Source organism: Hippocampus zosterae, chromosome 4 (genome assembly GCF_025434085.1).
Source record: "Hippocampus zosterae strain Florida chromosome 4, ASM2543408v3, whole genome shotgun sequence".
Taxonomy (NCBI): Eukaryota; Metazoa; Chordata; class Actinopteri; order Syngnathiformes; family Syngnathidae; genus Hippocampus; species Hippocampus zosterae.
Genome location: NC_067454.1, coordinates 24,379,602 through 24,392,291, shown reverse-complemented (window position 1 = coordinate 24,392,291; position 12,690 = coordinate 24,379,602). Strand labels below are relative to the sequence as shown.

Here is a 12,690-nt window from a genome sequence, read left to right as displayed (position 1 = left end):
GTAATGATTTAAGGATTACGTTTTTAAACCAGTGAATAATTGTTTTAGGCCTGGGCTGATATAATAATCATGAGAAAAAAAAGACAGCAGTATCATGGTATTTAAAATTTAGCTCTAAAATGACCGGAAATACAAACAGCATTTCATTCTCCCCATTGAACGCCATCCATCACAAAACAGAATATTTGGTACAAAAGAAACATGTCCCATGCTAAGTTTAAATACATAAATACATTTTAACATTCGTCTTCTGTTTTGACTCTTTTTCGTAAGTTGCAATGTCCAATCACCGGTGAACTATTTTTAGAACATCCCTGTGGGCTACTCATGTTCTCCCCGCTGGCACTATTCCATTTTTATTTTGAAGGCCCAAGCCACAGACAAAAGTGGCATCCGTGTTGATCGTGACCCTTCAACCTCAGAAGCGGAACGTTCACTCAACTCTGCAATTAGCCAATGAAATTGTGCCCTGCTTGGACGTTTTCTTAAAAAAGAAAATGGCTCATTACCAGTGACGGCTAGTATCAGCACTTATTGAAACCTTGACTTATAACCATGGTGAGCTGTCAAACTGGAAATTGGCCAATCCCTAAATTGTTTTTATTTATTGTGATTTCAATATCAATCAATATAAATGTGAATTTTATCTTTACCATAATCGCCCAATCTTACTCTACATCCATGCTCACCTTTGGCATGGTATGGGTACACTGTGAATTGGTTCCCAGCCAATTGCAGGGCGCACATAGACACACAACCATTCACACTCACACACAGGGATAATTTAGAGTGTTCCATTAGCCTACATGCATATTTTTGGGATGTGGGAGGAAACCAGAGTCCCCGGAGAAAACCCCCAAAGGCACAGGGATAACATGCAAATTCCACACAGGAAGACCAGAGCCTGGTTTTGAACCCCTAGCCTCTGTAGTGTGGCAGATGTGCTAACTAGTGGTCCAGCGAGTTGACCCTCATGAAACATCCTTTGCAAAATTTAATCTTTCGTCAAATTTTGCACTGGGGCGGCTTGTACCGCTGTTTCATCAAAGTTAAGTCACATATTCTATCGACAACAGGCGTACATGTGCGCACATACTTGCAAAGATTTGCATTTTTATGTATGTACGTATTAATTAAGTTATTTATTTCTCTTCCTTCCTTCCTTTGAAGTAAAATTGCCTCCCTTGGCTCAATGCCAGTCATTTAAGGTTGTGATACACTCATCATCGTCATTTTGCATGTGGCCTGACCAAAGTAAATAAATAGACCTTTAACTCATTGGAAAATTTTGTTAGCAGCCCTTTAACATTTGTATTTAACTATGCCTGATTTGATTTGTGTTTAGCAATCTCTCTAGTCTACACCATTGCTGAAAACATTTTTGAGGGTCTCAACCCAGTGACAGTCGTTTCCTGACTGACACCATTCCAACCAAAGTCTGTGGCTCCTGTACCTGTTTTTTAATACAGTACCTTCTTTTTTACACACACACACACACACACACCCACACACCCACACACACCTTCCTTTATGGATGCCTCCTAAATATTTGTTGCCAATGTTGTCGCTTGTGCAGCATATGATCTAAACAAAAGTTCCTGACCCACTCGACTTTTCAGTCAGGAGCATCTGACTGAATAGGAAATGTTAGAGAGTCATTCAGATCTACAAATTGCCATGATGCAGTGCATATAAAAATGGTTTCTTTATTAAGAATCATCCTCTTATCTCTCGAGACCTTCAAACCGTAAAGTTGTTTTCTGTGTATTTTCAACACGGGTGAGCCATGTCAATGCATTTTGTGTCTACAGTCCACAAAACTGTAAACTAATATTGTTTTTATTTCTTTTCCGCAGAGATCTGAGCATGAACAACATCACTGAGCTTCCAGCAAATGGTTTGAAGAACTTCCCTTACCTTGAAGAGCTGTGAGTGCATGCCATCTTGTTTCATTGGTGGTTCCATTGACATAGTACAAATGTGACATGAGGGTTCGGCTTGATGGTATGGACCAGGTTATTTGAGTGAACACTACAAGGTAGTACACCCGGCACACCGTGTTTTACTTGCCTGGTTAGGAAAGAAAAAAAACAAGTTCAAATTATACACTTCACTGAGCAAACATAAGCAGTTAAAACACAATTTAAAAAAGATTAAGTGAGCTCTTAAATCCAGAATAAAGTCATTCTTGGGCATTTTTAAGTGGCAAACATCTAACCTCTGCGAGTGTTTGTCAAATGCTTCTCGTTCTGGCTGAAGGGAGTTGACAACGGTATCAGCCTACCTGATATCAAGTGTCATGCGCCCACAGAGAATGCGAAATGACGAGTACCTAAATGAACTGTGATTCAAACTCCACTTGGCCTTTGCGGGTATGCTTTTTTAGCTCTCTTCGATCTTTCAGCAAACACCTCTTTTTCATCCACCTCAATCCACTTAAAATAATAAATCGTCATTTATTGTCAGTAGTCATTTATTTACTTTTCATCATGCTGTCTAGAAGAATGCATGGGAGTAGGGGTGAAATAAGTCCTCGAGTAATTTTTGTACCTTGATTTAATAAATACATTTGAAAAAAAAGTAACTTTGTCCCTCAAAAAACAACCCCCCCAAAAACATATATATATATACACACACATGTATGGCTGATTCATCAACCCTACTGAACACTTGGAGCCCAGTATATCTTGCTGTCACAATGTATGATATGGAGCATGTTGCAAGTGTAAGCGACTAACAACTTACACTCCGTGAGTGCCCTGTATAGGCTGGACGTTCATTATGAAGTGGAATGTGTTATTTTCTCTTCCATATTCATAGTTGTTCTTTAACCAATAAAAAAACATTTTTTATTTTATCTCAATATGCGATTATTTGATAACATTTCCAGAAGGATATCCAATTCCCCAAATCTTAGTTAGCGGCAGCCCTTCTTGGGAAAAAGAAATTGAAAAAAAAACAATTGTTTCCATAACCAAAGACCTACTCCATCGAGGCACTGCTTGTTTCTTAAACTGATCAAAATATTTGTTGTGGTGTGCTCTTTTTGAGAAAACTATCTTGAATGACCTGGTGTCAGTTTGTGTGCACGTTTGCTTAACGTCTTTCTTGGAATGTGTCTGAAGACTTGTTTCATTGAGCAGTGGTGGTGGGCCTCTTTGCTTAATGGCTGTTGCAGTGTCAGTGAACCAGAGCGGTAGCCCTGAGGGGTGAGAGAGTTGACAGAAAAGGAGATCAGGGAGGGAAAGGAGGGCAAGTAATACCTGCGCAAGACAAGAACTGACACCAAGAAGGAATATTCCCTTCTTCGTAGTCACGCAACGTTGCTCTGTTCCATTCTTTCTTGCCAAATGCACAAACAAAGCTAAAAATATGTGATGACAGATATGCCCTGCCTACTTAACAGTGTGATTTTATTTTAAAAAGTAACCAGGATTCTAACGGTACACAATAAAGCAGGATGTAGGTTTTCTTTTTTGTCTGCCACCTGTACAAGTTGTACCTGTACATTTTATGTCCACATCCCAATATAAGAAGTGGCTACATTTCTGCAGGTCAAATGAGAAGGACACCAACTACAGTATTCACTTCTGTTATTAGGTTTTGGGGATTTTTGGTCAAGTTCACTCAGACCCTATAAGACCTGGTTTTGGCCCTACTTCTAGAATGAACACAGCACAAAGATTGTTGGCCAGACAGCATAATTGTCAATGTGATTTTGAATGTTTTTGGAAAACCAGAAAAGACACCATATTTGGAAAACACAATGACATTGTAGCAAAACACTCAACCAAATGTGTGAACAGGTGAGCAAAAGCAAAAATACTAAATAATAATAATAATAATGAATAAAAAATTCCAGAACAATTTGTCTGACTGCCATTATTACTCATCGCTGATATGAATAGTATCGATCGGGTTTTGCCTCAAGCCGAAAACTAACGTCGCTATCGCTAGCTTCTCCTGTTCAACGTTGCTAGCTTTTCGAGTTAGCTTTCGGCTAACGTCGCTACCTTCTACTGTTCATTCCACATGAGTTGGCAGCTATGCTACTTTTCATTCCATAAGAGTTGGCAGCTATGCTTTGACAAAATCATAATCCTCTATCCAAAAATCAGACTTACTTTTTTGCAAATCCTTGATCATAAGCAGAGCGCTTGAGAAAGCAGTCATCTTTGAAGTGGAGATGGCCGAGAACACTCGTCGATGATGGCGTGAAATTCATTCGCTTCGTGCGAATAAAAGATGTCCATTTAAGTGCCCTGGTATCCTTCGGCCACTGGCACAACTTTTCTGTCAATTGCGAACAACACATCGCCACACATCGCCACACACCGCCATGGGATCTTACCAACAAGCAATGCAACAATGCCGTTCAATGGAAAGACTTCCCTCGCATCTCTCCGTGTGACGTCATTTCCGAAGATTTCCGAAGATTGCCGAAGACAAGCATTTTCGTTGTCAAGGGCGTTGCTACGGGTTAAACAAAGAATCTCGAAGGGTTGCGTTAAAAAATAACGGAAATATGCTTATAATTGTTCAGCCATTGATATTACTCAAAAACATGGTTGGCCAACTTTACTTCACACTTGGCCTTTAAATTAAATTATGAGGTCCTCTGAGGAAACTCTGTTATCTCAAAATGATACGGCCACGGTTAGCGGTGTGGAATTATCTAAGGCCAGTAAAAGCTTAATTTCATACCGCTACCCTTGGCTGTATCAGCAACCGAGCGCTAATTGAGCTCTAACAGCTGCAGAGAGCGTTAGCCTATTAGTTGAGGTGGGCTTAATGGCTGCGTGCCTCTGGAGTCTAACAAAACTTTAATGTTGCTAATTGAAAACTCAACCAATAAAAGCTGCTATAACCTGACCCAGATGACCCTGTCTTTTCAAAATTTGATGATAGTCCCGTTTGAAAACATCCACAAAGTTGTAGCCCAACCGACAGACTAAAGGAAGTACTGTACATGTTCTCATTCTATCATGTTTTTCTCCTCGCGGGGAAACCAGATCTACCTAATATTTTATCAAAGGAGTGTTTAGGCCTTTGTGATTTTAAAACTATGTTGTCAATAAGAATGGGGCATTTTGATAGTAGTTGGATATTAACTGATTTCTCCAAAAGATCCATCAATTTCCTTAACGCTTATCCAGGGTCCTGTAGTGGGGGCAACAGTTTGAGCAGGGAAGTACAGACTTCTCACTTTCCAGCCACTTCTTTCCGATCTTCCCGAGGAATCCCAAAGCATTCCCAGGCCAAATGGGAGACATAATCTCTCCAACGTGTCCTTGAGTTTCCCCTGCGGCCTCCTGTCGGTGGCACATGCCCGGAACACCTCATCAGGGAGGCATCCTGAACAGATGCCTGAGCCACTCTGATCGCCTTCAGGATGACCAAATTTCTCACTTTGTCTTTAAGGGAGTGCCCGGACAGCCATGTGGAGGAAACTTATTTCAGCCGCTTGAACACGTTCTTTCGGTCACGACCCACAGCTCGTTGACCATAGGTGAGGGCAGAAATGTAGATGGTGGATGATTGAGCGCGCACAATGTAAAAAAAAAGAAAAAAGTCCCCCAAATAATTTGATATAATTGGAAATGCAAATCAGGCGGCCCAGTAGTCCAGTGGTTAGCACGTCGACTTCACAGTGCAGAAGTACTGGGTTCAATTCCAGCTCCGGCTTCCCTGTGTGGATGTGCATGTTCTCCCCGGGCCTGCGTGGGTTTTCTCCGGGTACTCCGGTTTCCTCCCACATGACAAAAACATGCATGGCAGGCTGATTGATCACTCTAAATCAGGGGTGGGCAATTATTTTCCCGGGGGGATGTGGGTGGGGGGGGGGGGGCGCGGGGAGGGGGCAAATGAGAAGCAGAAAATCTTGTGGAGGGCCGGGCCATAAATTAGAAATAGAAATAGAAAATAAAGAAGATAGCACAATGTCTTTGGATGCCAGTAATAATGTAACATTCTCCTCCACCATCACACTCGGCACCGATTCTCCTTAAGGATGTGTACTGAGCCCCCTGTTGTTCATGCTCTACACCAGGCATGTCCAAAGTCCGGCCCGCGGGCCAAATCCGGCCCGCGGTCGAATTTCATCCGGCCCTCGGCCCCTGTCATAAAGTCAGTGCCGTCTGGCCCGCAGGTTGGGCGCAATGGAACACGTGTTGCATTGACTGAGGTCTCGTCGACTGGTGAGTGATGTTTCATAGAGTACTGCTTCCCTCTAGTGGCTAAATGAGTAATAGCATTCACTAAATGAGTAATAGCATTTAGACACTAGAGGGCATCACTCACGAGTTAACAAGACATCACTCCGTGTTTAGATTGACTGATATGTCATATTTCAAATTCCTGTTTCAAATGAACCAAAAGAAATTCTTAAGATTGTTGAAATTAAAATAAAAATGGAAATGTGAAACAGACTGGCTTACTAAAATTTGTTGAACAATATTGTTGTTCAATGTAAAGAATGTCAGCCAAGGTCGGCCCCCCGACATTTTACCACATAAAATCTGGCCCCCTTGGCAAAAAGTTTGGACACCCCTGCTCTACACATTTGAAATGCTCTCCGACTCTTATTAGCGATCCAGTTTGCGGAAAGTTTTTAACATGATAACAATCAAACCATTCTAAAATTTTCTTTTACTTGAGCCACAAGCAATTCACTCTGAGCATCGAAATTGCCAGAATTGGACTGAGTAAGAATCGCTTCCTTGATTTTCAAAGTCTCATAGATTTGAGTCTTTCCGAATCCAGGCGTCTCATGAATGTTTCGTACTTTGTTACCCGCTTCGTTTAATCAGATACATATCACTTTCCCTTCCATGGTCATTACTTTCTCCCTCTTTCTTCGTCTTCCCCTTCCTCCCTGTGCTCTGCAACTTGAAGTAACTGCGCCACCTGGTGTTGAAATACCTGTCATTACAAGTCCAAACAAAATGAATGCAATCAAACCTTAATTGTGCACCAATCTTCGGTGGGCCGGATTAAAAATGACCAGCGGGCCGGATCCGGCCCGCGGGCCGTAGTTTGCTCATCTATTTAGAGTCAAAATTGTCCCTAGGTGTGAGTGAGGGCGTGCATGGTTGTTCGTCTCTGTGTGCCCTGCGATTGGCTGGCAACCAATTCGGGGTGTGCCCCGCTTACTGCCCAAAGACAGCTGGGATAGGCTCCAGCACCCCAGCGACCCTAGCGAGGATAAAGCGGTTCGGAAGATGAATGAATGAATTAATGGAAATGCAAATCAATTATCATTGTCCTGATCAAAGAATACAAAAAGGGAGTTTTTTTTAATGAAAAATTGGGCATTTGGGCCTGTTGATCCCTTCAAGAAACAGCAGCAGTGTTTTTGCTCGCAAAAAAATATTTAAAGTTTAGACATCTTTCATAATAATTTATTTGACTGAAATATTTTATGTCTGAAAAAAATGTAAGAAACCTAAACTCCTATCAGATGAAAACAAATCAAAGAGGAGCTAACGCATCTCCTGTGGACAGTCAAGCCCTCTTTTTCATGCTTTCTGCCATTTTGTTTGTAGACTCAAATCTACCAACGTCAAAGAGAGGCCTTTGGCAGAAAGTGTTTTAGTGTATCCTTAATTACAATGAGTGTTATTTAGAGATAACTGAATTCCAAAGCGGTTTGCTCTACTGCGTTTGTTATCTCACATGATGGTGTCGGTCAGAAAAGCAAAGATTGGACCGCTGGAATGTATCTTTTTTTTTTCCAAATGTTTTAGGATTACATTGTGACAGCCCCAAAGATAAGTCATTTAGATGAATTGAATATACAGTTTGTATTTAGCTCTTGTTTTGATGGTTCCTTTCCTCTGGGTCATGAGAAGCATGTGGTCCTCCAACACAGTCGGCCTTGATTCTCGGACTCACACCCTGCAGCTCTTGTTTCAGGAGTTTTAGTCTGGTCAGACTCATTTTGCAGGGTGATAAATCTGTTGCTAATCTCTCGGGCCTGATGGTATACTTGGACTATGTGTCACAGTCAACCTTTTCTCTACACACAATCACACACACACGCACACACACGCACACACGCGCGCACACACACACACACACACACACACAAACAACTTTTCTAAGCGACAGGAAAGGGAGGGGTCCCAACTCACTTTTATGGGTGCCGTGGGGATAAGTTAAAAAAAAATAAAAAACAACCTTGTTTATATATAGTACATACACTAAATAATCTATTACTCTTCAGAGAAATGAATGACTGTATTCACAAACTGGCCCTCTATCATTTTGAGATATACACTTGTTTCATTCTCTCAAACAAATAAAATACTCTGTAGGGGGACCAGAAAATAATTTGGGGAGGGGATATCTGGAAGTAGTTCTAATCCTGTTTGGGTGACAGACAAAGTGACAACAGGCCATGACAGACATGTCTTTGACACCTTTGGCCCCCGTCCGTGTTCAGCCTGAGAGCTAGAACCCCATTCGTAGTGTCGACACAGAGACCTTTTCAGTTGAAGACCTCACTTTGTTTTCCTCAGATATAAACTGCATATGTGTCTCCATTTAATATGAAAATGTTATTCCATATTATTGTAAAATTCTACTTATGTTGTCTTCCTAGGAGACTTGCCGGGAATGACTTATCCTTCATCCACCCTGAAGCCCTGTCTGGACTGCATCAGCTCAAAGTCCTGTAAGCACGCACCCACCTTGCCGCCACCACTGTCAACACTCTCATGTAGATACAAACACACATTGTGACAGTGTGAAGTTTTCCACCAACGAGGTGGGGGAAAAGTAAATATTTCACGATGGGGTGGTTCAACTTTGTGGCTCTGTTAGTTAGTGATATCCCAAAACATATAAATTCATTCTTAGTTGCAATGGAAAAAATGTTATTTCTGTCCCTGGCCCAACAACTGTTTTTGTTTACACATTTTGTGTCAAGATTAGATCTGCACACTTCACATTTGTCTGCACAGTGCAGTGTACTTTCAATAGCTCACACATTGAAAAGTACATAATATTACATACACGTGCATACAAAGTCCTGTTGAGTGACAGTACACGCGAGCTCTTTTCTCAAGACCCTAAAAGTACAGGACATGTACTGCTCGAAGCACGTTGTTTTTTTGTGTTATGAATCAGTCATTTGTCTGTTTCAAGGTCAATTTAAGGTCAAATACTATTTTTAAGGGAATTCAGCCAAGAACACCCATAAAAAAATAAAACAACAACAAAAGATGATGGTTAGCTCTATCCCATGTCTAATCACCTGTCAAACTTATAGTTTTCTTAGATGTCAACACATAATGAAAAACATCATTTAACTGCAATCTTTTTATGAAAGAAGAAATGTATTACGTTGTTGTTACCTACTGTAAGTTGTTAGTGTACTTTCATGCGTGATTAGTGTAGCCTCCTTCGGATCTGCACAATAAGCTACAGCAGAGTGCAGCTCAATGGCACCACTAGACACCACACAGCAACAGCGGAGGAGCAGCGTGCCTGGCTGGCAGATATCTGCCAGATCTGTTCAATGTGGCACACACTCTTGGATTCTGTCATTTCATTCCCCTCCCCATTCATTGGGGTCTGCAATCTTGCGGGACTTTGAGAGGGACTATGTCCAGACAATGGCTGAAGAGAACAGGGCATGCTTAGCTTCCTGTGTCTGGGAGGATTGAGTACGACTTCAGACCATGGGTCAACATGAGCTTTCTCACTTGATTCACTGGGGTCTGCACTGCAGTTCTTACTGTACATGAGTACAGTACAGTCCATTCCAGCACTCAAGGCGTCGCGCATGCACGGTTTCCAGTGTGAGGATTCTCGGGTCTTGGGTAAGGGTGATGAAGGTGTTTGTGACCTAATGAAAGGCAGCTCACATTCCATGAAGCCTTTTTGCCAATGCCCAACATCGCCGATAGATCACTGCACTATGTATATGCTTGGAAGGGGAGCGCAAGCCAATTTTGAGGTTGCATCATTTGCAAGATTTGATGGATTGGAAGATTTGTGCATGATTTTCCTGATTTAAATCCGATCCATAGCTCTTGACAGGCCAAGCTTATGGAAAAGGTTGACGGCCAGCAGCTCCACATCACTGTCCCCTGTCCTGAGGTAGGGCTTGGTGTGACCCTCCTTGGTAGGGTGATGCGAGTGGAGCATTATCCGTGTTTCATCTTCTTCTTGCTTGCATGGGAACTAGGCTGTTACATTGGGTTGTTTGTTGCTGAGTACCAGTTCACCCTTTATTGAACCTCTGAAGTTCCAAACTGGCATGCGGTCTGTCGGCTGGTCTCTGTGCTTCTAGCAGCACAACTGTGTGTGCGTTCCAAACACACTGGCAGGCTGGGGTTTGCAGATGTGTATTATTGCCGGCTTATGAAAAACAACCACAAGCAGCCTCTTTGGTTCCTGGAGAAGACCGAGGATCAGGCATACACGGAAAATAGCCAAGAATACTGTCTATTTTGATATCACTCAACGCCATGATATCGTCTGTGCCAATCATTAACTTTACAGGACTCAGCTGGTCAAAACAAGGCGGAACCTTTTTTGCCGTGATTGGTCAAACAAAAGGTTGGTTGGCGTGCAAGATTCGCCGGATCGCCCAATCAGCACAAACTACTGTACGGAATGTCACGCCTTTCCCAAGCAGGTCAGATTGGAATAGTCCCAGATTGATACTGTGGAGAACTCCTTTGAGTGATTCACGTGAATATTAGCCTTAACAGTATTCTTGTGAGAGATGTAAACATCATGACCCTTGGAGTAATTCAGACCAGTTAGGTACTAGCTTTTCTAAAATTATTTATTGCTTTTTCAGGTTCACACACATCAATCCAATCAGAGCAAAGTTGCTCCAGACGACAATCATAAAGCTTCCTCAAGTCACCAAGCTGACAGGTGGAATGATTGAACTGCGCACACATTACTAGCTGAGCAATTACGGAGGGATCGTATTGCTCGCTGGAAGAACTATTCTTTGCATCTGTCGACTTGAACTTGGGTGCACAGGAATCATTCTTTGACTTTGTATAAACACGATTCTGATATAACATATCTCCTGCCTCAGCATCAAACGCAGTATTTAGCCATACATGAATCACCCAGATCTTGGATAAAGACCTCTTTGTAAAGGTCATTGCCACCATTGTCACTCCTAACTCTGTAGGTTGACTCATCGTTATCATCTTGAAAGTTGTTGCAGACTGCAGGGTTTTTCAGTCGAGGCTTGCTTTTTTGGGGGCAACTAAAAGTTCCCTTTTCACTCTTGGACTCTTCCCTTGTTCTCTTGTCAAGAGCTTTCTGCACAATGTGTGAACGGAAATTGTTTTTCAGCAATGTGTTGGCAATCCCTGATCCATCATCCAAACATTCTAAGATCACTTCAAAAGGTAAAGGGACATCATTTTAAACTATTTTTATTTTCAAATTGGATCTGACAAACATCATAACACTCATTTTTATATGCACATAGCAAGTGAGTTCTTCACGCTTGGAGTGTTGACGCTCAGATGTGAAAGGACAAGAATACAATTCACAATAATATTAAGATCATTTAAATTGTCTGATGATTTTGAACCACTACAGTAAATATTCTCTAGTACAGACTCGTGTTTGCGCTGTCCAATTTGTCCTGATAACAGAAATTCCTCATTTGGGAAATGAGCATGGTACATGTCCTTTATGAACCTGCAAGTATGTTGACAAAATGCATGTGTAACAACATAATCAATAAAATACAAAAATATAATATATATATAAAATACATACATTATTTTAATGTTTAATTTTTTTGGATTTTGTTGGATGCATTCTTTGGTTTATGACAATGTTTGCCTGCGTGTCATACAGTTTTCTTGCTAGTTGCAAGTAACTGTCCCGTTTATCACTGATGTCTGGTAATTCTTGTGCATACTGAAGCATTTTTGTTGCCATTTGCATTGCTTCCTTGCTGGATGGTGGCTTGTCATCAGGAGTTGAATCAATGCCTTGTTTTTTATTCATTCATTCATTCATTCATCTTCCTAACCGCTTGATCCTCACTAGGGTCGCGGGGGGTGCTGGAGCCTATCCCAGCTGTCTCCGGGCAGTAGGCGGGGGACACCCTGAATCGGTTGCCAGCCAATCGCAGGGCACACAGAGACGAGCAACCATTCGCACTCACACTCGCACCTAGGGACAATTTAGAGTGTTCAATCAGCCTGCCATGCATATTTTTGGAATGTGGGAGGAAACCGGAGCACCCGGAGAAAACCCACGCAGGCCCGGGGAGAACATGCAAACCCCACACAGGGAGGCCGGAGCTGGAATCGAACCCGGTACCTCTGCACTGTGAAGCCGACGTGCTAACAACTGGACTACCGGGCCGCTGCCTTGTTTTTTAAAGTTTCGTAAATTTGCGTCTTTCCGACTCCAAATGTCTGCTGGATCTTTTTAACTTTGTGTCCAGCCTGCTCAAACGGATGCATTTCACTCGCTCCGCTCCAGTCGTTACAGTTCTTCTACGTATCGATGTGATGATCTACACGACGTAAGTGAATAAAGTTAAAATCATTCACAATTACAGTAAAATGCACGGCAATAAAAATTCACTTACACGTCGTTGTTTAGAATCTGATGATCGAAAAATGCGAAGTGAAAACTTGTTTCAGCGTCAGTCTTTTCTGTCGCATCGGGTGGCCGTTGCGTGTATTTAAG

The 12,690-nt window shown here is 42.0% G+C and overlaps 1 protein-coding gene across 1 annotated transcript in view; it reads left to right on the top strand.

Annotated features, from left to right (window-relative positions):
* lgr4 (leucine-rich repeat containing G protein-coupled receptor 4) overlaps positions 1–12,690 on the top strand; it is a 36,255-nt gene that overhangs the window by 9,640 nt on the left and 13,925 nt on the right. The window contains exons 2-3 of the mRNA XM_052063071.1: positions 1,857–1,928; positions 8,603–8,674. Coding sequence (XP_051919031.1) covers positions 1,857–1,928; positions 8,603–8,674 — 144 coding nt within the window. The remainder of the gene's footprint in view (positions 1–1,856; positions 1,929–8,602; positions 8,675–12,690) is intronic.